Raw genomic sequence first — 20132 nt, 5'->3', positions numbered from 1 at the left:
GAACCGCAAACATGTCGGAACAACAGAGAGTCGGGCACCGCTCATTGGCGGCCCGCCATGCAGCCACACTCAAGTCGAGGGACAAAGCCAAGGACAAAGAAAACATCACCACGACGAAGAAGGCTGCTGCGTCAATTGCAGACTCCACCACAGGACTGAATGCACTGGCGCATGCGTCGAATGGACGAAGAGTATTGCGTTCGAAGTCAGCAAACGGGCTGAAGGTGTCTTCTTCGTCTTCAGCAGCAGCATCGTCAAACATTTTTGGTTTAAAAGAGAGCCAGTTGCAACCGTCGCTGGCCTCGACAACAACCACATCAAATTCTAGTGCCAACAAGGCAAGGAGAGTTCTTAAGCAGCCTTTCTCGATATTTGATAGTAGAGATACCCAACTGAATGGCGACGAGGCACAATCACACCACGACAGCGTGACTCTGCAAAGATCACAGTCGCAAATTGACAAAACCAATACTCTTTCGAGGTCCTCTTCGGCACTTGGGTCTTCATTTGGCTCCTCTCTGGGCTCTTCTATCAACTTCAAGTCCAGTTTGGGTCAGGCGAGAAAGATCAGGAGCCAGTTGACCATAGGCGTAGAAAATGACTTGGCGGATTTTTTCAAAAAATCCAAAGCCCAAGATCAAAAGCAGTTTGGCATAACAAACGAGGACCTGCCTACAAATAACACATCCGAAAACCTGCAGGAGATAACATTCACAGACGAACCCGATGACATAACCTCAATGCAGAGGTTGCTGACAGAGAGGGACTCACCACTGTATGAGAGGACGCACAAAGTGAGCGTTCAAGCTTTGCTGTCTTCATCTACGGGAAGCGACGACATTGAAGAAACAACGTTTGACTACAAGGACAGAGATCCTAAGTCCGAAGATGGGAAGACTTTCATGGATCTGGAAAGTTTAATGATGACGACTCGTTCCGATAATGTAAAGAAGGAGGAAAAGGAAGATGTTGAACTTGAAATTGTCAGCCATAACACAAATGGCATATATAACGAAGAAATACCCGATTCCATGGAGGACATGTATGCACCAATGAATACTAATCTTCTATCCAATTTGTGGGGAAAGCCGACTGCCTCATCCTTGGCTGCCGCAGAGGAATTCAAGAGTCCTATGGAGTTGGATGGCGCATGGCGCAAAGACAACCTACAGGATCCAAAAGTTTGCTTAGAGGTTGGCGCTGACGAGATGAAAGAGCCAGAAGACTTACTGCTGGAATTTTCCGAGGATGAACTGCTCGAGTTTGGCGACGACAATGATGACGATGAAGAGAGAAAGAAGGACGACAAGAAATTGGTTGAGATTATGGAGTTCTACCAAAAGGAGAGGCCAGCAGCAATTTGAGTGAAAAAGGGTTTGTTTTTGAACGCATGGAAAAGCAGAAAAGGTTGTATATCCGCATGTATGTATATTATAATTCATAATCTATATAGTTTTTTAATACTATCATCTTAATTCTATATGTCAAGTTATACCATAACCCATTAGCCACGGTTGTCTACGCTCACCACCGGAACCATCCAAACCAACCAGAGTTGGCATTCTCGGTACCGAAAGTCTTCACCTCAGTGTTGTTGACATACGTGTTGAAGCTCTTAGGAACGCTATTTTTATCTTTAATCTGGAACACGGTCGGGACAACGTCTGCCACGTCGTTCTCATTATTATCGTCATCGTTTTCATCTCCATGTGCATCTTTAGTCTTAGTCTTACTTCTGTCGACAAAACCTAAAAGATTGCTCAATTTTCCGACGTCTCCTCTTTCTAACATCCAATTATCCTTCGGGAACAAAATATCCACACCCACGTACAGATCCCCACACGAATTGGACTTGGAGTCGAGTATCGGCATTCCTTCATTTTTGATAACAATGCTGTCCCCGGGCCTGATCACTTTCCCCATGGGCAGTTTAACGTTGAGCCATCTCTCGTCTAAGGTCTGTATGAATCGATCGCTTTCAAAGCCCCCTAGTGCTTCGGTAAGGTTGATAGAGAGCTTTGTATATAAGCTGTTGCCATCTCTCTGGAAGTTATGTTCCTTGCTCGTTGCATCTGTGTCTGCCTCGTATCTGTATTTCAAAATGGCATCTCCCGTGTTCATCTTAGGTCTGGCATTACCGAAGCCCTTCGATGTCACAATCCCATCATTTGGAGAGCCTTTCTTGACCTCAAACTCACAGGTGCACTCTTCCTTCGTCACGCCCTTGCCCTTACACTTTCTGCATCTATCGTCCGCTCTTGAGTACATGCCCTTCCCGTCACAGTTCTTACATGGCACTCTTTCAACAAACATCACGCCCCCTAGACCGGACATTCGTCTATATTCCTCGACCAAACCGTGTCCATTACACGTGGGACAAAGAATTTCCACTGCGTTCTTTCTGAGTCCAGAACCCTTGCACTTCACACAGATGATATCTCGGGTGTATGTCTTCTTCACCAACTTCCCGAAATACAAATCTTTCAGTGTGACCGTTGTGGAGAACTCGATGTTCAGGTCAACACGCTCGGAACCACCACCACTCTGTCTCCCCTGTCTGCCTCCTCCGGCACCAGATCCAAAGAAGCTGGCAAAGTCATCAGGAGAAAAATCGCCTCCAAACCCACCTCCTCCTCTACCATTGCCGAATCCGCCACCGAAATCAAAATCGAAATCAAACTCAGGACCTCCTCTCTGGCCACTCTTGTATCCGCCCAAATCGTAGTCCCTTCGCCTGTCCTCATCACATAGCACCTCGTACGCCTCCGTGATCTCTTTGAACTTTATCTCACTGGCATCTCTTTCTTCAGCCGACACTTTGTCTGGATGATATTTCAAGGCTAGTTTCCGGTACGCCTTCCGAATGTCACCCTCGGACGCCGAGGTCTCAACCCCAAGCAACTCATAGAATGTCATCGTCGCCATTGTTGTCTGTCTATTTACACACTCGACAGAATCAGGGTTAATACGTCTCTGAAAGAACACGGCAAACGTGAAGAAACTCGTCTGCAGAAGGGAGCAAAAGGGAAAAAGGAGGAAAAAAAGACACTCGCCGTCTTTTAGGCTGTGAAAGTCTCTACTGTTTCGGAAAATTCACATGTTTGTCAGGGATACTGGAAAGTTACTGTTTTTGTATAGATGCTAGACAGGGGACGCAGCTTGATGTCCGATAGACAGGTCTAGATGGCCTCGTAGAGACCACCGTCGGCAGGGAGATCGATGTGAGTCCACTTGTTGATCTTCATGCCGTCGTCGAGGGTCACCTCTTCTTGAGAAAGCTGGTACTTGAACACCCGCGGGCAGACCTTGAACATGAAGAACCAGTAAAGCATGCACATCAGGAGGATGAGGATAGAAGTGTATGCGTAGTTGGGCAAGCCCTTAAACTCGCTGTTGTCCGGTCTGACCAGCGGACCGAGGAACATGAAGAGCGAGAAGAAGACCATGAAGGCGATGTCAAGAGCAGAGGCCTTGATGCTTGGCACTATGTGGGGAGAGCGGCGTCTCAAGATAAGGATGCCAAAACACGCCATGCCGAAGAAGATCTGTGTTGGGTAGCTCTCAAGGTTGATGGCGTAGTTGAAGACGTTTGACTCTGTCGGGATGGCGAGGAAGAGCGACGTGATGACGACGGGGATGAGCAGGGCCGGCATCGGGGACCCAAACGGGATGTTCGAGGCAAAGAACTGGCTGAAGGGCATGAACCCTTCCCTGAAAATCTCCTGGTTCATTCTGGAGATGTGGTAGAGCACAGTGATGACGTTGCCACCGACGGAGAAGGCGATCAGGGCTGACAATACAAGCTTGCCGACGGAGTTGCCAAACACTTTTTCAAAAAGCACCAACCCAACCATCTCATTGATCTCCAAAAGCTCTTCGGACGGAATTACAATGAGGTATGTCAAGTTGATCAACATGTAGCACAAGTTGATGAGAAAGATCGCCAGCGGCGAAGCCCTTTTCATCGTCCTCACTGGGTCTTTGATTTCGCCAAGCACGTTGTGGATTGTATGCCAGCCGTTGAACGAAAAGATCCCCTTCAAGATTGCCGACGTGAAGGAGGAGACGCTGACAGACGTCTTGATCTTGAAAAAATCGCCCGAGTGGAGGTTGTTCGGGATGTTTGTCACTGAGGACGGCAAGACAAGCACGCCGATACCTATGAGTGACACTGCGAGCAAGAGTATGACCTTCAGGAACCCGGTGAACGTTTGCAGCTTGATCACAAACTTAGTCGACACCAACAACATGACGGAAACCAAAATCAAGAAAGCAAAGCCAATGGGCTTGTAGTAGTTGGCTATCGTCTCCTCATCCTGGAAGTCCAACGCATAGAGGAGGTACTCGCCGAAAATCATCACGTTAGCGATGATCGAGCCGAAGATGACGATGAAGACGCCAAACACCACGTTGATCATCATGTAGGGCTTGTCATAGATGATCTGCAAGAAGATCTTCAAGCCGCCGCTTCGTGGGATCACAGAACCCAACTCCGAGAAGCACATGAGTCCGGCATAGCTCGAGTATCCCGCTATGAGCCACACAAGGAAGAAGAGCGCCGGCGAACCCCCCACATCTCTGTATATCATCGACGAGACTGCAAATATGCCTGATCCGATAATTCTCTGCACAATCATCATCACCACGTCGGTGACACCCATGTGCCGTCCATGCGGACTATCTTCTGCGGTGACGTGTGTCATTATCTGTATGCTGTATGTCTCCGAAGCTCTTCATTCCAGCAAGAAGAACGAGAAGCAGCCATCTGCAACAACATCAACAGCACCTCCTTTTCTTTTTGTCAGCAACGCGCCCGCCGTGACGATAAGAAGAAAAATCTGTGGCTCAGCTCGAACTGTGTCTTTCTCTGCGCAATTTGTTTCAATGGCATTCTACAGGACATAGACAGGCAATGGTGACTTTGATGCAGTGTGCTGTGACCAGAGTGGCTGTTTTCACGGCAGTTTCCCGGACGTGGACGCCAATCCCAGCCGCCGTGGATAAAGCGTTCACCTTGGTGCTACAGGAGCAGCCGAGCTTTGGTGGCGCCATGGGAACGCTGTCGATCTGCATCTACCAGGGCCCGCAGCTTTTTCTCCATGCTTCACAGGGCCTCAAGATCTACAAGCGGAAACCAGACCTGGCCGTGAAGTACTGGGACCTCCAGACAAACCAGTGGTGTAAAATACAAGTAACATTAGATTCTCCGAATGTGTTCGACAACTGCATCCAGCTCTGTGAAGCTGCTGTAGGGGTGGAGGTTGTCAACAAAGAGACCGAAAGAGTTCCAGTGGAGGCTGTGGGGCAGACGGTGTTGCCCGTTACCGACACAGAATTGAAGAAACATCTCCATTCTCGTATGATTGACCCTGAGTTTGCATTGTTGGTACGTGGTTTTGTGTATAGAAGCGCCGAAATAAGGCCAGATTACTAACCAAACTTATATAATGTGACAGATGGAACGGATTGACAAGGTTCTAGAGAGGTTCTAGATGAGGAGCGGTAGGAAGAAGAAGAATAACAGCAAGGTGCTTGGCACAACGGTAGCTGCGGCGTCGTGCGAAGAGGAGGAGATGTGATAAGGAACGGCCGAGGAGTTGGCGGTGGAGACGGAAACAGTACCTTTGGAGCTAAAATTCGATTTCTGTCCAAGTGATGAAGAGAGCAGTGTGGAGAGTTTGGTGAATTCGGACACACTTGACGACCTCTTGGCACGGGAAGAAGAGAAAGATGAGGAAGAAGTAGAAGAAGATACGGAGGAGGTGGAGGAGGCAATTGCAGGTGTGGTTGTGGACGGGACGATGGATAACGTGTCTGTCGGAGTGGCAGGAGTGGCTAAGACAGAGGCGACGTCTGCCTCGACAGTGGTCGTGAAAACTGCGTACTCGGAGGGGACCTTGAACTGGGTTATGCTGCAGGCGCTCATATAGCTAGTCATCCAGGGGAAGTGGGTGATGAAGGTGCCGAAGTCTTCGAAGGGAAACGATTGGATGAATATGCTTGTAGGGAACGCGCTGACGTCGTACTTGTTGATCTGCACGATGAACTGGAGCAGCTTCTGCGGGATTTCGATGTTTTCCGAGTACATCACGCTGCTGTAGCGGCCGATATCCGTTGCTGCATCAAGCATCACGGTCCTGATGAATGACTCCTGGTCGAGAACGGCCACGGACCGTTCTTCGAGAGAGTTAAGCGTAGTGGTCACCACCTCTGCGCAGTGTGCGATCGAAACGAATATGTACGCACATAGGGCCCAGAATACTTTGCTAAACATTGCTGTATATTTAAATTTTTGTTCTTGCTTGTGTTCTATGTGGGTGGAGCACGAATAGGAAGGGAGTAAGGTGTCAAAGGTTATTGAAAGATGGCCCAAGGGTGCCAAAAGTGTCTCTTTTATAAAGCGATCTTGTGAGTTGCCTAATTGGGAACTCAAAGGTTACTCCGAAACATGCGTTGCATTACTCTAGCTATATTTTATAGATGATATGAAAAAGGTGGGGGTGGGGGTAAATGGATAAAAAGAGGGTGGGAAAAAAAGGGGACCACAACAAAGATACGAAAGATGGAGCTGGTCGACTAACCACGCAAAAACCCCTTTCTGGTTTTAGTTGGTTGTTGAGGCTGCTGGAGTTGAGGAGACTGCATTGGTTGTGGTTGTTGAGGTTGGTGGATCTGTTGGTCAATCAACTTGCTGTTGGACTCCAACTCCTTCTTCTTTTCCTCCAACATCTTGATCTGCTTCAAGAGCTTATCTCTCATCTCCTTATGCTTGCTGAACAAATCGGCCTCAGTTTCTTGTAATTTTTTCTCCTCTCTGCTGACCTTCTGCTGGAATATTTGCTTCATCTGGTTTTCCAAGTTGGCCAACTTGGCTTCGTGAAGCTTCTTCTCCTCTTCTTGCTTGAGGATCGGGTCGAATTCCTTGAAGACGGAGTCATCCTGGAGGATGCCCATCTTGGCCAACTTGTTAGATCTGTAATTTTCGTACAATTTCTTGGAGGTCAAGTCCTTCAATTCCTCCATGAAGTTTCTGATCAACAACTGTCTCAACTTGATGAAGTCGCAATGTTGTTCGTTGTCGATTTCAATGATACCCCATGGGTAGCTTCTACCTCTGACCAACCTCCCGTCGTTCAATTTGATGAGGTTGTTTGATCCGACAATGGCGTATGGGATTTTGGAGATGATGTCGTGGTTCATCATCTTGGTTTCTTCATCGTCGTTTTCGTAGCTGATCGGGTTGAAGATCTTTATGTTCTGGTTGTTCAAGTCTTGCAAGATCTTCGACTTGAAGTCCTGGATCTCGGTTTCGGTCAAGATGTCCGACTTGGCGACGATGGGGATCAAGTTCACCTTCTCGTGGACCTGCTTCATGAAGTTGATGTCCAAGGGCTTCAAGCAGTGGCCGGTGGGCTCGATGAAGTACAAGAGGGCGTGTATTCTGTTGTCCTGGATGGAGGAGGATCGGTTGATTTTGGTCTCGGCCTCCAAGAAGGAGTCGAACCTCGAGTCGATTTCGTCGACAATGGGTTTCCAAGAGTTCGTCAAGTCGATGGAGCTGCCGAACCCGACGCAGTCAATGATCGAGAGGTTCAACTTCACGTTGTTTTCCTCGATCTCCGTGTTCAACGTGTCGATTCTGATCGACGGGGTCAGCGAGTCCTCCGTGATGTCCACGTCGAACTTCATCTGCGACTCGTGCGTATTCAAGTCGTAGAGGTCTTTGTTAAAAAGCGTGTTCATGAGCGTCGACTTCCCCAACCCTTTTTCTCCCACAACCATGAGGTTGAAGTTGAACCCTCTTCTGATGGACTTTCTGTGCCATTGCTTAGGGAGGTTGGCAAACCCAACGTAGCCGTTGAGCTTTCTGCGTATGATCTTAGGGTCGCTGTCGACCGGCGTGGCCGCCTGGGTGGGAGTGAGAACGTCGGACATGGTCTGTGTGCTGTTGGCTGCTCTCTGTCCACCAGGAACCGTCTCCACCACCAGATCAACAACAACAACAACAGGTCAGCACGAAAATGACAACACAGAAAAAGGGGACCCAGCGGAGGGCAGCGCAACGCGAGGCGAGGCGCTCTCGCGGGCCCTGGCGGTGGTGAGCTTTCCAACGCGTCAAGAGCAGTCGACAAGGGTGTTTAAGGCCGGGGCTAGCGGGGCCTGGAGGGGTACAGAGCAGCTGGGACGCCGACAGACACACAGAGAGACAGTGTGCACACAGAGAGGACCATGACATTGGAGCAGCTGCTGAAAGACGGGGCCCGTGCGATGGGCGAGACGCGGTACGAGGACGCGGTGGAGATATACTCCGAGGCGTGTCAGATGGCGAACCTGGAGCAGGGGAAGGACGACCCGGACCTGATGTTTCTGTACGGGAAGGCGTTGTTTGAGAACGCGGTGCAGAGCAGCGACGTGCTTGGCGGCGTGGGCAAGGGGAAGGAGGAGGAGGGAGAGAAGGGAGAGGTGAAGGGGGAGGGAGAGGGGGAGGGAGAGACGGCGAAGAGCGGTGGCGACGGGCAGTTCCAGTTCAGCTCGCGTCTAGCGGAGGAGGAAGAGGAGGAAGAGGAGGAGGCGGCGCAGAAGGCCGCCTCCGACTCCGACTCCGACGAGGAGGTGGAGGCGCCTGCGGACGGCGACGAGCCCGAGCAGGGCGACTTCGAGATAGCGTGGGAGATCCTCGACCTCACGCGGATTCTCTACGAGCAGCAGCTGGCGGGCGTGGCGCCCGTGGCCGAGCCGTACGAGGCGCACGCGGCAGACAACCCGGACTTTGTGGCCAGGTACGGCCGGCTGTCGGACGTGTACATGCTCATGGGCGACATCAGTCTGGAGACGGAGAACTTTCCGCAGGCGGCCGAGGACTACGAGAAGGCGAACGGCATGCTTGAGCGGGCGTTTGCTGCTTGCAGCGGGCGGCGCCACGAGGCGCTGTTCAAGCTGTCGTTGGCGCACGAGTTTGTGGGCAGCGACGAGAGCGTGCAGCGGGCGGTGTCGTGCATGGAGGCGTTGCTGGCGCTGGTGGAGCAGCGGGACGGTGCTGGCGGCGCCGCCGGCGCCGACGGCGCCAGTCTTGTGCACGAGGTGCGCAGCCGGTTGGCCGACCTGCGCACGCTGCAGCAACAGCGTGCTGCCGAGAAGGACCAGCTTGTGGCGCTGCTCAAGGGCGTCACCGCTGCTGCCACCGCTGCTGCCACCGATGCTGCCCACCCCGGCCCCGTCACAGACTTGACGGGGCTGGTCAAGAGCCGCAAGAAGAAGAGCAAGCCTGGCCGGGTGGGCAAGCGGTAGACTTCCCGATGCGGCAACATTTGGTGGGGCGATTCATGCTGGCATTGCGGCGACGCGACGGCGGGTGGCGCGGGTGGTGAAGAGAGGGGGGGAGGAAGACGATTTTTCGTGTCAGTGTGAAGAACTGTAGTGTTTGTAGAGTGGGCAGAGTGTGTAGAAAGTGTGGAACAAGAACAACAAGAACAGCAGCAATGGCAGCAATGGCAGCAGACACAACAGCAAGCGCAAACACAACAGCAGGCGCAGCAGGAGGCGCAGACACAAAGTACCCGCTGCACCTGGAGCTGCCGTGGGTCGAGAAGTACAGACCGCAGAAGCTCGGCGACGTGGTGGGCAACACAGAAACCATCCAGGCGTTGCGGCGCATAGCGCAGGACGGCAACGTGCCGCACCTGATTCTCAGCGGCACGCCCGGCATCGGCAAGACCACGGCGGTGCTGTGTCTGGCCCGGGAGCTGCTCGGGGGCGACGGCAGGCTGCTGAAGGAGGCCGTGCTGGAGCTCAACGCGTCGGACGACCGTGGCATAGACGTGGTGCGCAACATGATCAAGACGTTTGCGCAGAAGAAGGTCACGCTGCCGCACAACCGCCACAAGATGGTCATTCTGGACGAGGCCGACTCCATCACCGCCAGCGCCCAGCAGGCGCTGCGCCGCACAATGGAAATCTACTCCAACTCCACGCGGTTTGTCTTCTGCTGCAACCAGTCCAGCAAGATCATCGAGCCCTTGCAGAGCCGCTGCTCCATCCTGCGCTTCAACCGCCTGCGCGACGAGGACGTGTTGCTTGTGCTCAAGCGCATTCTGCACCACGAGCACGTCCACACCTACACGGACGACGGTCTGGGTGCCCTCATCTTCACCTGCGACGGCGACATGCGCCAGGCCGTCAACAACCTGCAGAGCGTGTACTACGGCTTTGGTCTTGTCAGCAGCGACAACGTGTTCAAGCTTGTGGACATGCCCAACCCGCTGGTGGTGCGTCGCATGTTGACGGACGCGCTGCGCGGACACGTAGACGCTGCGCTTGCGGTGCTGCGCGACCTGTGTGGCAAGGGTTACTCTGCGCTGGACATTGTGAACGTGTGTTTCCGCGTGTGCAAGACCATTGGCGGGGACGGGGTTGACGGGGGGCGGCAGCTGGAGGTGCTACGGCGGGTGGGCGAGTGCCAGATGCGGGTGGTGGAGGGTGTGGGGAGCTATTTGCAGCTGAGCGGGATGGTTGTGGGAGTTGCGGGGGTGGAGGGGAGTAGGTAGAGTGTAGCGCGGTATAGAGAGGTGTAGACCCTAAGAGAGACGAGACGAGACGAGACGATGGCGGACACGACGGGCAAGGTAGCGAAGACGAAGACGAAGACGAAGGCGAAGGCGCCGAAGGCGCCGCCTGCCAGGGCAAAGCGGTTCCGGGACCTTGTGGACGCCGGCACTGTGTCCCGCCGGCACGGCGGCGTCGACCTTGGCAGCGTCCACGACAAGGTGGTGGAGGCCAGGAAGAGCAGACAGACAGGCCGTAATGGAGACAGTGGCAGAGACAGTGGCAGTGGCAGTGGCAGTGGCGACGTGCTGAGCAGACTGCGGCAGCGGCAGAGAGAGCGGGGCCAGCCCGCGGCCGACGCGTCGGCATCCGGCGACGCGTCGGCGCGGCAGCGCGAGGTGGCGCGGTTTGTCGCCGACGTCGTGGCGGAGCTTGCGGCAGGCGGCACGCGGGCGCTGAGCGAGCGCCATGTGGCGCAGGTGGCGGCAGACAGCAGCGACGGCCGCGTGGCACTGGCAGAGGCGCAGGCAGCAGTCGCGTCGGTGGTTCAGCAGCTGGCGGCAGACGGCAGAGCGACGCGTCGGCGCGGGGTGTTCCGGGTGCTCCGCTAGAAGGTTCTGGAGGGTTTGCAAAGCGGGGGCCACGGCAGGTGGCAACAAAAAAATGGACGAAAGCGGGAAAAAAAAAAAAAAAAAAAAAGCTCAGCGTCGGTAGCAGGGGAGGGCGAGCAGCAGTACTTGTGGAGGTCGTTTCTCAAAGTTGAAGCTCAGCGGTTGTTGGTTGTTCTTCCTGTGATGTGTAGCATGTAGTTTGGGGTTCTGGGTTTCACATCCTACGTTTCATCACACATATACACAGATATACACAGATATACACAGATATACAAGATGTTGGCTAACGTGTCAAAGAATATCAGATCTGTAAGTAGAAGCAGCAGCAGACAGCGGGTAGGCGGTGGGGCGGTGAGCATGGGCTCGAGCATGGCCTTGGGCAGAATACTAACGTTTCCGTGCACCAGCACAGGGTTCGCGCAGGCTCCTAAGTTTGTCAGATACAACTCCAACAAGGTCCAGGGTACCGTGATCGGTATCGACTTGGGGACCACCAACTCGGCGGTGGCGGTGATGGAGGGCAAGACGCCCAAGATCATCGAAAACGCAGAGGGATCGAGAACCACGCCGTCCGTGGTGGCGTTCACCAAGGACGGCGAGCGGTTGGTCGGGATCCCCGCCAAGAGACAGGCGGTGGTGAACCCGGAAAACACGCTTTTTGCCACAAAGAGATTGATTGGCAGACGGTTCGAGGACCCCGAGGTGCAGAGAGACATCAAGCAGGTGCCTTACAAGATCGTGAAGCACTCGAACGGCGACGCGTGGGTGGAGGCCAGGGGCGAGAAGTACTCGCCTGCACAGGTGGGCGGGTTTGTGCTCAACAAGATGAAGGAGACGGCCGAGGCGTACCTGGGCAAGCCCGTGAACTCCGCGGTCGTGACTGTGCCAGCCTACTTCAACGACTCGCAGAGACAGGCCACCAAGGACGCCGGCGCCATTGTCGGGCTGAACGTGGCCAGAGTGGTGAACGAGCCCACCGCCGCCGCCCTCGCCTACGGGCTGGAGAAGGACGACTCCAAGGTCGTGGCCGTCTTCGACTTGGGCGGAGGCACCTTCGACATCTCCATCTTGGACATCGACAACGGCGTCTTCGAGGTCAAGTCCACCAACGGTGACACCCACTTGGGTGGTGAGGACTTTGACATCGCCCTCGTGAGATACATTGTCGACCAGTTCAAGAAGGAGTCCAACATCAACTTGGAGGGCGACAGAATGGCCATCCAGAGAATCAGAGAGGCCTCCGAAAAGGCCAAGATCGAGCTCTCCTCCGCCCTCTCCACCGAGATCTCTCTTCCCTTCATCACCGCCGACGCCACCGGGCCTAAGCACATCAACTTGAAGATGTCCAGATCCCAGCTGGAGAAGTTGGTCGAGCCTTTGATCAAGAAGACCTACGAGCCTTGCAAGAAGGCCCTCAAGGACGCCAACTTGGCCACCTCCGAGATCGGCGAGGTCATTCTCGTTGGTGGTATGTCCAGAATGCCTAAGGTCATTGAGACCGTCAAGGAGATCTTCGGCAAGGAGCCTTCCAAGGCCGTCAACCCGGACGAGGCTGTCGCCATCGGTGCCGCCATCCAGGGTGCCGTTCTCTCCGGTGAGGTCAAGGACGTCCTTCTCTTGGACGTGACCCCATTGTCCCTCGGTATCGAGACCTTGGGCGGTGTCTTCACCAGATTGATTCCAAGAAACACCACCATCCCAACCAAGAAGTCCCAGGTCTTCTCCACCGCCGCGGACGGCCAGACCTCTGTCGAGATCAGAGTCTTCCAAGGTGAAAGAGAATTGGTGAGAGACAACAAGTTGATTGGCAACTTCACCTTGGCCGGCATTCCTCCAGCTCCAAAGGGTGTTCCTCAAATCGAGGTCACCTTTGACATCGACGCCGATGGTATCATCAACGTCTCTGCCAAGGACAAGGCCTCCAACAAGGACTCCTCCATCACCGTCGCCGGCTCCTCCGGTTTGACCGACTCCGAGATCGAGAAGATGGTCAACGACGCCGAGAAGTTCAAGGAGCAGGACCAGGCCAGAAAGGAAGCCATCGAGCAGACCAACAAGGCCGACCAATTGTGCAACGACACAGAGAAGTCCATCACCGAGTTTGGTGACAAGTTGGACAAGGCCGACGCCGACAACGTCAAGAAGCTCATCACCGACTTGAGAGACCTCATCGTCAAGGTCAACGGTGGCGAGAACGTCGAGGTTGCCGACATCAAGGCCAAGTACGAGGAATTGCAGCAATCCAGCCTCAAGTTGTTTGAGAAGATGTACAAGAACCAACAACCCGACGCCGACTCCAACAAGGAAGAGCCAAAGAACTAGGTGTCCTCTCCTGCGACGATGTAATGACCGAGAAGCTCTACCTACCGGCGCTTTTTCCTCCTGTTTATATGATCCAAGTCTATAGTTACGTTATTGTAAATAATCACAAAATTTACCCAATATAATCAATAATATCTATCTAACTCAACAAGTAAGGGGAAATGAAATAATAAACCTCCTCTTAGCCAAAGACGGCGCGCAAATTGGAAAGCGACATGAAAAATGCACAGGCTGAAGCTCAAGAGAAGAAGGAAAGCAGGAGAAGGAAGGATGCAGAGGCGGTTGCTAATAGTGGTAGCACACCAGGCGCCAAGCAAACACAAGCACGATGAACAACCCGTTCCTACCTCCTCCTCCGAAGAGCATGTCCGAGATGACGCCTGAAGAACAGGGCGAAGAGGGCGCCCGCCAAATCATGGCCTTTGTGTCCTCGTGTCCGGGCAAGGCGATGCTAGCCGGTGGCAGTGGGTTTGTGCTTGGAGGTGTCTTTGGATTCTTCATGGCGTCGATGTCGTACGACACGCCGCTTGGAATCGGCCAGATGGGCGGCGCCGCCGCCGCCCAGCAGCTCAGCTACCTCGACCTCCCGCTCAAGGAGCAGATGAAGATCCAGTTCAAGGACGTGTGGCAGCGGACCAAGAGCAGTGCCCGCAACTTCGGGTACATCGGACTCATCTTCAGCGGTGTGGAGTGCTGCATCGAGGGACTGCGGGGCCGCTCGGACCTCTACAACGGTGCTGCGGCCGGATGCATCACCGGCGGCGGGTTGGCCCTCAAGAGCGGGCCCGAGGCCGTCGTCATTGGCTGTGCGGGCTTCGCCGCCTTCTCCACAGCCATCGACATGTACATGCGGAGCGAGAACGGTGCTCCGCCGGCAAACGACTACAACGACTGAACGACTGAAGGATTGAAGGGGCGACCAGCTGTACATATAGAACGTATATAACCAATAGTTTCTCACGAGGCACGCACCGCACGGCCCTCTCTCTCCAAGGGAGGCACCGCGTTGTTGTACTGGTCGTCCGCCGCCGGGTACGAGCCCAACATGCCCTTGGACGACGCAAACTGGTTCGACCGGGGCTGTACGGGGTCCTTCGAGTAGTACTCGTCGACGATTGGGTGCAGGAGCACGTTCAGGTTGCGGATGGAGATGCACGAGTTCGTCGGCACCGAGATCCAATCGTTCCGCTCAAACGTCAACGGCTCACTGGCCACCATCACCAAGTTCTGGCTCTTGTTCATCCGCTCCATCTTGAACCGGCCCGGCGCAAACTCCACAAAGCTCGACCCAGTCGAGAAGTACAGCGAGGCAGCCTCGTCCGTCTTGCTTGTCACATAACGGGACACAACGATGTTCTCGCCGTCAGTGACGGCGAAGTTGAGCAACGACGGGTCGTTACTCACCTCCTTAACCCAGTTCTTGATGTGCTGGATCGTGTCCACGAGCGACTCCCGCAGCACCGTCAAGTCGCAGACGTCGCCGCTGTCTGGGTCAAACCCGTTCTGCTTGAGACAGTGGAGCAGAAGCGCAAAGCAGCATTCCGAGTCCGTCGAGCCCTTGATCTGTAGGAAGTACTCCTCGTCGATGAAGTTGATCAGCCGGAGCTTGATTTTGTTGAAGTTTGAGATCCCGCCGTTGTGCATGAACATGATGTTCTTGTACGTGAACGGGTGGCAGTTCGTCTCGCTGAGCACCCCGTACGTCGACGCCCGCACGTGGGCAAAGATGAGCTTCGACCGGGTCTTCTCCGAGATCCGCTGGAGGTTCAGGTTGTTCCACGCCGGCGTGATCGCCTTGTACAGACAGGGGCTGTTGTCTTTGCTGCTGCTGCTGCTGCTGCTGTCACCGCTCTCCTGATCGTCGTCCAATGTGTAGTATCCGACGCCAAAGCCGTCTCCGTTCACAGGCTGGGCGTCGATTCTGAGCCTCGAGTCGTACGACTGGTTGATGATCGAGTGGGCCGGCTTCGTGAGCAGGTTCGAGAGCGTCATGGGCTCTTTGCCCTTGTATATGAGGAATCTGCACATCCTGTTTGTCCTTCTGCGTACTTGTGGACCTTCTTGTCTGCTAGCCCTTCCGATACGGGGAAAGAAACCGCCGTCCAGGAGTGACATGTTTCTTTCGTTTGTCTTTTTTCCGTATTCCGTCTCGCACAATCTCATGAGCTTTTTGCAGCCATCACATCTTCACCATATCGACACACAGAAAACCACTGAAGGACAAGACGGCTCTCGGAAGGAACTTAATAGGGCCAGGAGTATGTCGATCAACCTACCCCACCAGAGCATGATGCCGTCGATCTCGTCTATTACGCTGGACGGGCCCAAGGACAACCCCGGGGACGACCCGGACGGTCCGGACGGAGAAACGGCCGACATCCCGCTGACGCCGGAACGGGTGGAGAAAGTGAAGGAAGAGGAGGCGAACGACGACGCCAGTGAGTCTATCGAGGAGGTGCTAAACGACGACTTCCATTTGCCGAAGGACGTCGGGGAAATCAACGTGAAAGGTCATCTCCACTTCGACGAGGAGATGCCGCCGGACGAAACGACGCAGAACAATACGATGCACAACGCCATGATGTACCAGCTCCACGATGATCGGGACGACCACAGAGACCACATCCATCACCACCATCACCATGACCATGCAGAGCATGAGCATGAGCGTGAGGAGAAGGAGCACGACGACAGGTCGGGGAAAAGAAGCATCATGTTCGACACTTACAGCCCGAACCAGGACGTGTCGCACTACCAGATGACGATAGTGCACGAGGACAAGCATTTCCACTACCGGAACACAACACGGACGTTTTTGGTCCCCTACGACGACGAGAAGCCCTCTGCGGATGCCCTGGCATGGACGTTCACGGAGATGGCCGCCGACAACGACATCGTCATTGTGCTCAAGGTCGTCTCCTTGCAGCACGTGATGAAGTACGGGGTACAGAGCCATCGCAAGGACTGCCAGAACTTGTTCAAGATGGTGTGCAAGTGCAACGAAGAGCGGCGCAAGCTGAAGGTTGTCGTCGAGATACGGATCGGGTCCGTGGAGTACTCCTTGGCCCGTGCATTGAAGGACTTCGACCCGACTTTCATGGTCATGGGCACGCGGGGCATCCGCAAGGCGAAGCTCACGAGTTTTCTCAACGAGGACCCGTCAATGACGAAGCACTTTCTGGACGATGGGTGGGTGCCCGTCATCGTGCTCAACCCAAACTACGTGCACGGCAAGGTTGCTGCCGCCGCCACCGCTGCCGCAGCGGCGACGCCGGCCAAGAACACGTTTCGAAACTTCTTGACGAGCTACCCGTCTGTGTACGACCCGCTGGTCGCCGGCCAGACGCTGGAGATGGAGAGGTCTGTCTCAGGGGAGAGCGGCACGTCCTCCGGCGCCGGCCGCACGTCGAGGTTCCTCAGGATCGGCCGGTCCATGTCCCGCAGCTCGAGCATCAACAGACACAACAACAGTAACGACAGCCCCGGCGGCACGCTCTCGCCGACGACGTCCAACGACCTCTCTCCGGGGAGAGCGCTGTCGCCACGGAGAGCGCTGTCGCCGTTCCGTCTCTTCCACAACTCCCGCCACGGCCAAGGCTAGATGTCTAGGCTGTCTATTTACCACTACATACAGGTACCGATTATAGAACGTTCTTTTTTTCCTCTTCTATTTGTCCCTCGTGTCGTAGACAATGGTCACGGGGCCGTCGTTGACCAGCGCCACGTCCATCATGGCGCCAAACTGCCCGTCCTGCACGCTCTCGACGCTGTGCATGCCCTTCTTGAGCTGCGACAGGAACTCTGTGTACAGCTCCACCGCCGCGTGGCCCTTCTGCGCCTTGTGGAAGTCCGGCTTGGCACCCTTCTTCACGCTTGCATAAAGCGTGAACTGCGACACCGACAAGATCTCACCACGGATATCGACAATGCTTTTCATCCATGGCTTGCCCACCCACTCCGTGTTTGTCCCAGCCGCCTGCTCCGCATCCTCAAACAGCTTCAACTTCAACACCTTCGACGCCAGCTTCGTCACGTCCTCGACCGTGTCCTCCGTGCTGATCCCAACGAGCAAACAGAGTCCTTTCTTAATCTCCGACACCACCGCGTTGTCAACCGTCACCGATGCTTTTTTCACTCTTTGAATAACGACCTTCATTGTCTACTGACTTGTCTTTGACTCGCTGTCTCTTCCTCTTTCCCACCACCTCACTGCGCCCTTCCTTCCTTGCTCTTCTTGCCTGCTCTTCTTCCCCGACAATCCATCTCGTCAATCTCGAATTGCCGAAAGCGGTAAAGCGCAAGAGCGCTTAGCTCCACGACGTCATGAGCTGTCGTGCCACGACATTATGGTTTGTCACAAAAAAATGCCCCACGTTTCTTTTACAACGTATTATTTTGTCGTGATGCGACGACTCCGCTTGTCATAACATGAAAATTTTTTCTTTCCCACATTCTTATCGCCCAAAGCCGCAAAAAAGAGTCAAAAGCATTCTTCCGGCGATACTCCACAACAACAATGCATGGAAACAGAGGATTTCCGCAGAGCAGCCTGAGGATTGAAAGCAAAACAGGAACCGGTACCGGAACACTGCACTTGACTTGACTCCCCAGATCTCGAACACCCCTTTTTCGTTGGCGTTTCTCACACATCCCACCCCATCTGCAGCGAGCCACAGATGACCTCTTACACGGACCGCCGTCCTTCGATAGTCGAACGCAGACCTTCTTCGGTCTCGGCCTTCTCTTCGAGAAGACCTTCAGTGATCCCGGAACTCCAGGGGATCGAAAAACCCAACATGGAGTCGTTGCCGGATGACCTCGAATGCGACGTTCTAATCTGCGGAACAGGGCTCATTGAGAGCATTTTGGCGGCTGCGTTGTCGTGGCAGGGAAGCAAGGTGCTCCACATCGATTCGAACCAGTACTATGGCGACAACTCGGCTACGCTGACGATAGAGCAGATCAAGAGCTGGTTCATCAACTCGAAGATGCAGCAGACCGGGTTCAAGAACTACAAAAACATCAAGCTCGACATCAACGACCACGACTTCAAGATCGTCTCCAGAGATTACGGCATCGACCTATCTCCGAAGATCCTATTCACCAAGTCAAACCTCTTGAGCTTGCTCATCAAATCCAGAGTATACCACTACTTGGAATTCCAGAGCTTGAGCGACTTCCACACGTTTGAAGACAACTCCTTTGGCAAGTTGGTGAGCTCGAAAGAGGACATTTTCACCGACGAGTCGCTCAATCTCTTGGCGAAGAGGAAATTAATGAAGTTTCTCAAATTCATAGTTGGTGATGACTACTTGGCGGCTATCAAGGAGGAAGACAAGGTGCTCACTTTGAAAGAATACCTCTCGAAGACTTTCAAACTGGAGGACAAGTTTTCCAACGAGCTCATATACACGTTGGGCTTGGTCAACAACCCAAATATCGACACCATCAGCGGGCTAGAAAGAATTAGAAGATACCTTCTGTCTTTGAACGTCTACGGGAACTTTCCAACGGTGTACTCGAAGTTTGGAGGGCCGGGGGAAATTTCTCAAGGGTTTTGTAGATCTGCTGCAGTTGCTGGTACAATCTATAAGTTGAATACAAAATTGGTCGACTATGATGCTGAGTCGAAGGTTGCCAACTTGAACGACGGCTCCAAAATCAAAATCAACGAAAGAGTCGTCTCTTCCTTGAACCAATCGAAGGAGAAGTTGGAGTCTTTGGGAAAGAAATTGCACGAGATCTCAAGAATGGTCATCATTGTCGACAAACCATGTTGCGAGTGGTTCAACGAGGGAGAATCGGCTTCGGTTGTCGTTTTCCCTCCTAAATCCTTAAACTCGAACAACGAATACCCGGTAGAATGTTTGATAATGGGTGCTGGAACAGGCTGCTGTCCGGACGGCAAATGCATCTGGTACTTGCACACCATTGCTCCCACAACAAACTCAGTTGCGGAGCACGACTTGAACTGCGCACTGAAGAAGATGGAAGAGAGTATTCTCAGAGAGAGTAACTTCGATTTTGAAGACTTTGACGAGGGAGACCTGACGATGGTGAACGAAAACAAATTGGGCTTGACGCCTTCGGGCACCCTCAAGTTGAGTCAGAGCCTGCAGAATTTCAAAGCCAAGGAGAAGTTGCGGTACGTGATGAAGTTAGAGTTTACGCAGTTGACCATTGTGGACCAAGCCGAATCTTTTAGAGGATACGGTTATAGCGACGAGATTGCCACGACCAAGGACGGGATAATAATCTCCAATATGCCCTCTAGCGAACTATCCTACGATGGGATCATCGAGGAGGCAAAGAAACTCTACAGGGAAATTGTCGGAGATGATGTCGACTTTTTTGACGTCGACTTCGAGGACGACGAGGACGAGAAAGAGATGAACGACTTCAATAACATGAAGACAGCGATGGATATGGATATGGAAATGGACGATAACGAACAAGCTATTCTTGACGAATCCGAGGAGGGTCAATCGGGCGACTTGGAGTTCGAGCTCTAATTAACTACTAAGCTAAAAAAGTACAAAACAAAACAGAATAAATGAATAGAACAATCGATTGGCGAATCGGTCACTCGGGTCCGTTTTCACTCTAATTCAGTCTGATAAAATAGATAGATAGACAGACGTATTAATAAAAGTGAAT

The 20132-nt window shown here is 53.5% G+C and overlaps 14 protein-coding genes across 14 annotated transcripts; 8 read left to right on the top strand and 6 right to left on the bottom strand.

Moving 5' to 3' along the window:
• Positions 1-11: 11 nt before the first annotated feature.
• On the top strand, positions 12-1364 carry PICMEDRAFT_13791 (hypothetical protein; the record flags this gene model as incomplete). Its single annotated transcript, XM_019160112.1, has 1 exon — positions 12-1364. One exon carries the CDS (start codon positions 12-14, stop codon positions 1362-1364), a length of 1353 nt encoding a protein of 450 aa, XP_019015365.1.
• On the bottom strand, positions 1087-2980 carry PICMEDRAFT_18495 (hypothetical protein). Its single transcript, XM_019162023.1, has one exon. The coding sequence runs from the start codon at positions 2923-2925 to the stop codon at positions 1525-1527; it is 1401 nt and encodes a 466-aa protein (XP_019015364.1). The 5' UTR covers positions 2926-2980; the 3' UTR covers positions 1087-1524.
• Positions 2981-3076: 96 nt separating this feature from the next.
• On the bottom strand, positions 3077-4872 carry PICMEDRAFT_18494 (hypothetical protein). Its single transcript, XM_019162022.1, has one exon. The coding sequence runs from the start codon at positions 4701-4703 to the stop codon at positions 3180-3182; it is 1524 nt and encodes a 507-aa protein (XP_019015363.1). The 5' UTR covers positions 4704-4872; the 3' UTR covers positions 3077-3179.
• Positions 4873-4912: 40 nt separating this feature from the next.
• Positions 4913-5434, top strand: PICMEDRAFT_74854 (hypothetical protein; the record flags this gene model as incomplete). The annotated part of the gene is made up of 1 exon (XM_019164894.1): positions 4913-5434. One exon carries the CDS (start codon positions 4913-4915, stop codon positions 5432-5434), a length of 522 nt encoding a protein of 173 aa, XP_019015362.1.
• Positions 5183-6322, bottom strand: PICMEDRAFT_18493 (hypothetical protein). Its single transcript, XM_019162021.1, has one exon. The coding sequence runs from the start codon at positions 6272-6274 to the stop codon at positions 5489-5491; it is 786 nt and encodes a 261-aa protein (XP_019015361.1). The 5' UTR covers positions 6275-6322; the 3' UTR covers positions 5183-5488.
• A 235-nt stretch (positions 6323-6557) lies between these two features.
• PICMEDRAFT_18492 (hypothetical protein) lies at positions 6558-8097 on the bottom strand. The gene has a single exon (XM_019162020.1). The coding sequence runs from the start codon at positions 7933-7935 to the stop codon at positions 6577-6579; it is 1359 nt and encodes a 452-aa protein (XP_019015360.1). The 5' UTR covers positions 7936-8097; the 3' UTR covers positions 6558-6576.
• Positions 8098-8229: 132 nt separating this feature from the next.
• On the top strand, positions 8230-9288 carry PICMEDRAFT_60692 (hypothetical protein; the record flags this gene model as incomplete). Its single annotated transcript, XM_019163453.1, has 1 exon — positions 8230-9288. One exon carries the CDS (start codon positions 8230-8232, stop codon positions 9286-9288), a length of 1059 nt encoding a protein of 352 aa, XP_019015359.1.
• A 272-nt stretch (positions 9289-9560) lies between these two features.
• On the top strand, positions 9561-10535 carry PICMEDRAFT_22381 (hypothetical protein; the record flags this gene model as incomplete). The annotated part of the gene is made up of 1 exon (XM_019162253.1): positions 9561-10535. A coding segment is annotated over one exon (975 nt), but the record flags the coding sequence as incomplete, so codon positions are not given.
• An 894-nt stretch (positions 10536-11429) lies between these two features.
• On the top strand, positions 11430-13475 carry PICMEDRAFT_37562 (hypothetical protein; the record flags this gene model as incomplete). The annotated part of the gene is made up of 2 exons (XM_019163089.1): positions 11430-11466; positions 11566-13475. The coding sequence occupies 2 exons, from the start codon at positions 11430-11432 to the stop codon at positions 13473-13475; spliced, it is 1947 nt and encodes a 648-aa protein (XP_019015357.1).
• A 328-nt stretch (positions 13476-13803) lies between these two features.
• On the top strand, positions 13804-14370 carry PICMEDRAFT_74850 (hypothetical protein; the record flags this gene model as incomplete). The annotated part of the gene is made up of 1 exon (XM_019164893.1): positions 13804-14370. The coding sequence occupies one exon, from the start codon at positions 13804-13806 to the stop codon at positions 14368-14370; it is 567 nt and encodes a 188-aa protein (XP_019015356.1).
• A 62-nt stretch (positions 14371-14432) lies between these two features.
• On the bottom strand, positions 14433-15503 carry PICMEDRAFT_37561 (hypothetical protein; the record flags this gene model as incomplete). The annotated part of the gene is made up of 1 exon (XM_019163088.1): positions 14433-15503. One exon carries the CDS (start codon positions 15501-15503, stop codon positions 14433-14435), a length of 1071 nt encoding a protein of 356 aa, XP_019015355.1.
• Positions 15504-15606: 103 nt separating this feature from the next.
• PICMEDRAFT_18489 (hypothetical protein) lies at positions 15607-17546 on the top strand. The gene has a single exon (XM_019162019.1). It carries the CDS (start codon positions 15763-15765, stop codon positions 17074-17076), a length of 1314 nt encoding a protein of 437 aa, XP_019015354.1. The 5' UTR covers positions 15607-15762; the 3' UTR covers positions 17077-17546.
• PICMEDRAFT_37592 (hypothetical protein) lies at positions 17143-17631 on the bottom strand (the record flags this gene model as incomplete). The annotated part of the gene is made up of 1 exon (XM_019163092.1): positions 17143-17631. The coding sequence occupies one exon, from the start codon at positions 17629-17631 to the stop codon at positions 17143-17145; it is 489 nt and encodes a 162-aa protein (XP_019015353.1).
• A 520-nt stretch (positions 17632-18151) lies between these two features.
• PICMEDRAFT_74846 (hypothetical protein) lies at positions 18152-19987 on the top strand (the record flags this gene model as incomplete). The annotated part of the gene is made up of 1 exon (XM_019164892.1): positions 18152-19987. The coding sequence occupies one exon, from the start codon at positions 18152-18154 to the stop codon at positions 19985-19987; it is 1836 nt and encodes a 611-aa protein (XP_019015352.1).
• Positions 19988-20132: the final 145 nt, after the last annotated feature.

The sequence above is a fragment of the Pichia membranifaciens genome (assembly GCF_001661235.1).
Source record: "Pichia membranifaciens NRRL Y-2026 unplaced genomic scaffold PICMEscaffold_8, whole genome shotgun sequence".
Classification (NCBI taxonomy): domain Eukaryota; kingdom Fungi; phylum Ascomycota; class Pichiomycetes; order Pichiales; family Pichiaceae; genus Pichia; species Pichia membranifaciens.
This window is presented reverse-complemented; position numbering and strand designations above follow the sequence as displayed.

Coding starts and splice junctions, on each gene's coding strand:
- PICMEDRAFT_18492 (XM_019162020.1), bottom strand. CDS start 7,935: ATGTCCGACGTTCTCACTCCCACCCAGGCGGCCACGCCGGTCGACAGC.
- PICMEDRAFT_18494 (XM_019162022.1), bottom strand. CDS start 4,703: ATGACACACGTCACCGCAGAAGATAGTCCGCATGGACGGCACATGGGT.
- PICMEDRAFT_18489 (XM_019162019.1), top strand. CDS start 15,763: ATGATGCCGTCGATCTCGTCTATTACGCTGGACGGGCCCAAGGACAAC.
- PICMEDRAFT_18495 (XM_019162023.1), bottom strand. CDS start 2,925: ATGGCGACGATGACATTCTATGAGTTGCTTGGGGTTGAGACCTCGGCG.
- PICMEDRAFT_18493 (XM_019162021.1), bottom strand. CDS start 6,274: ATGTTTAGCAAAGTATTCTGGGCCCTATGTGCGTACATATTCGTTTCG.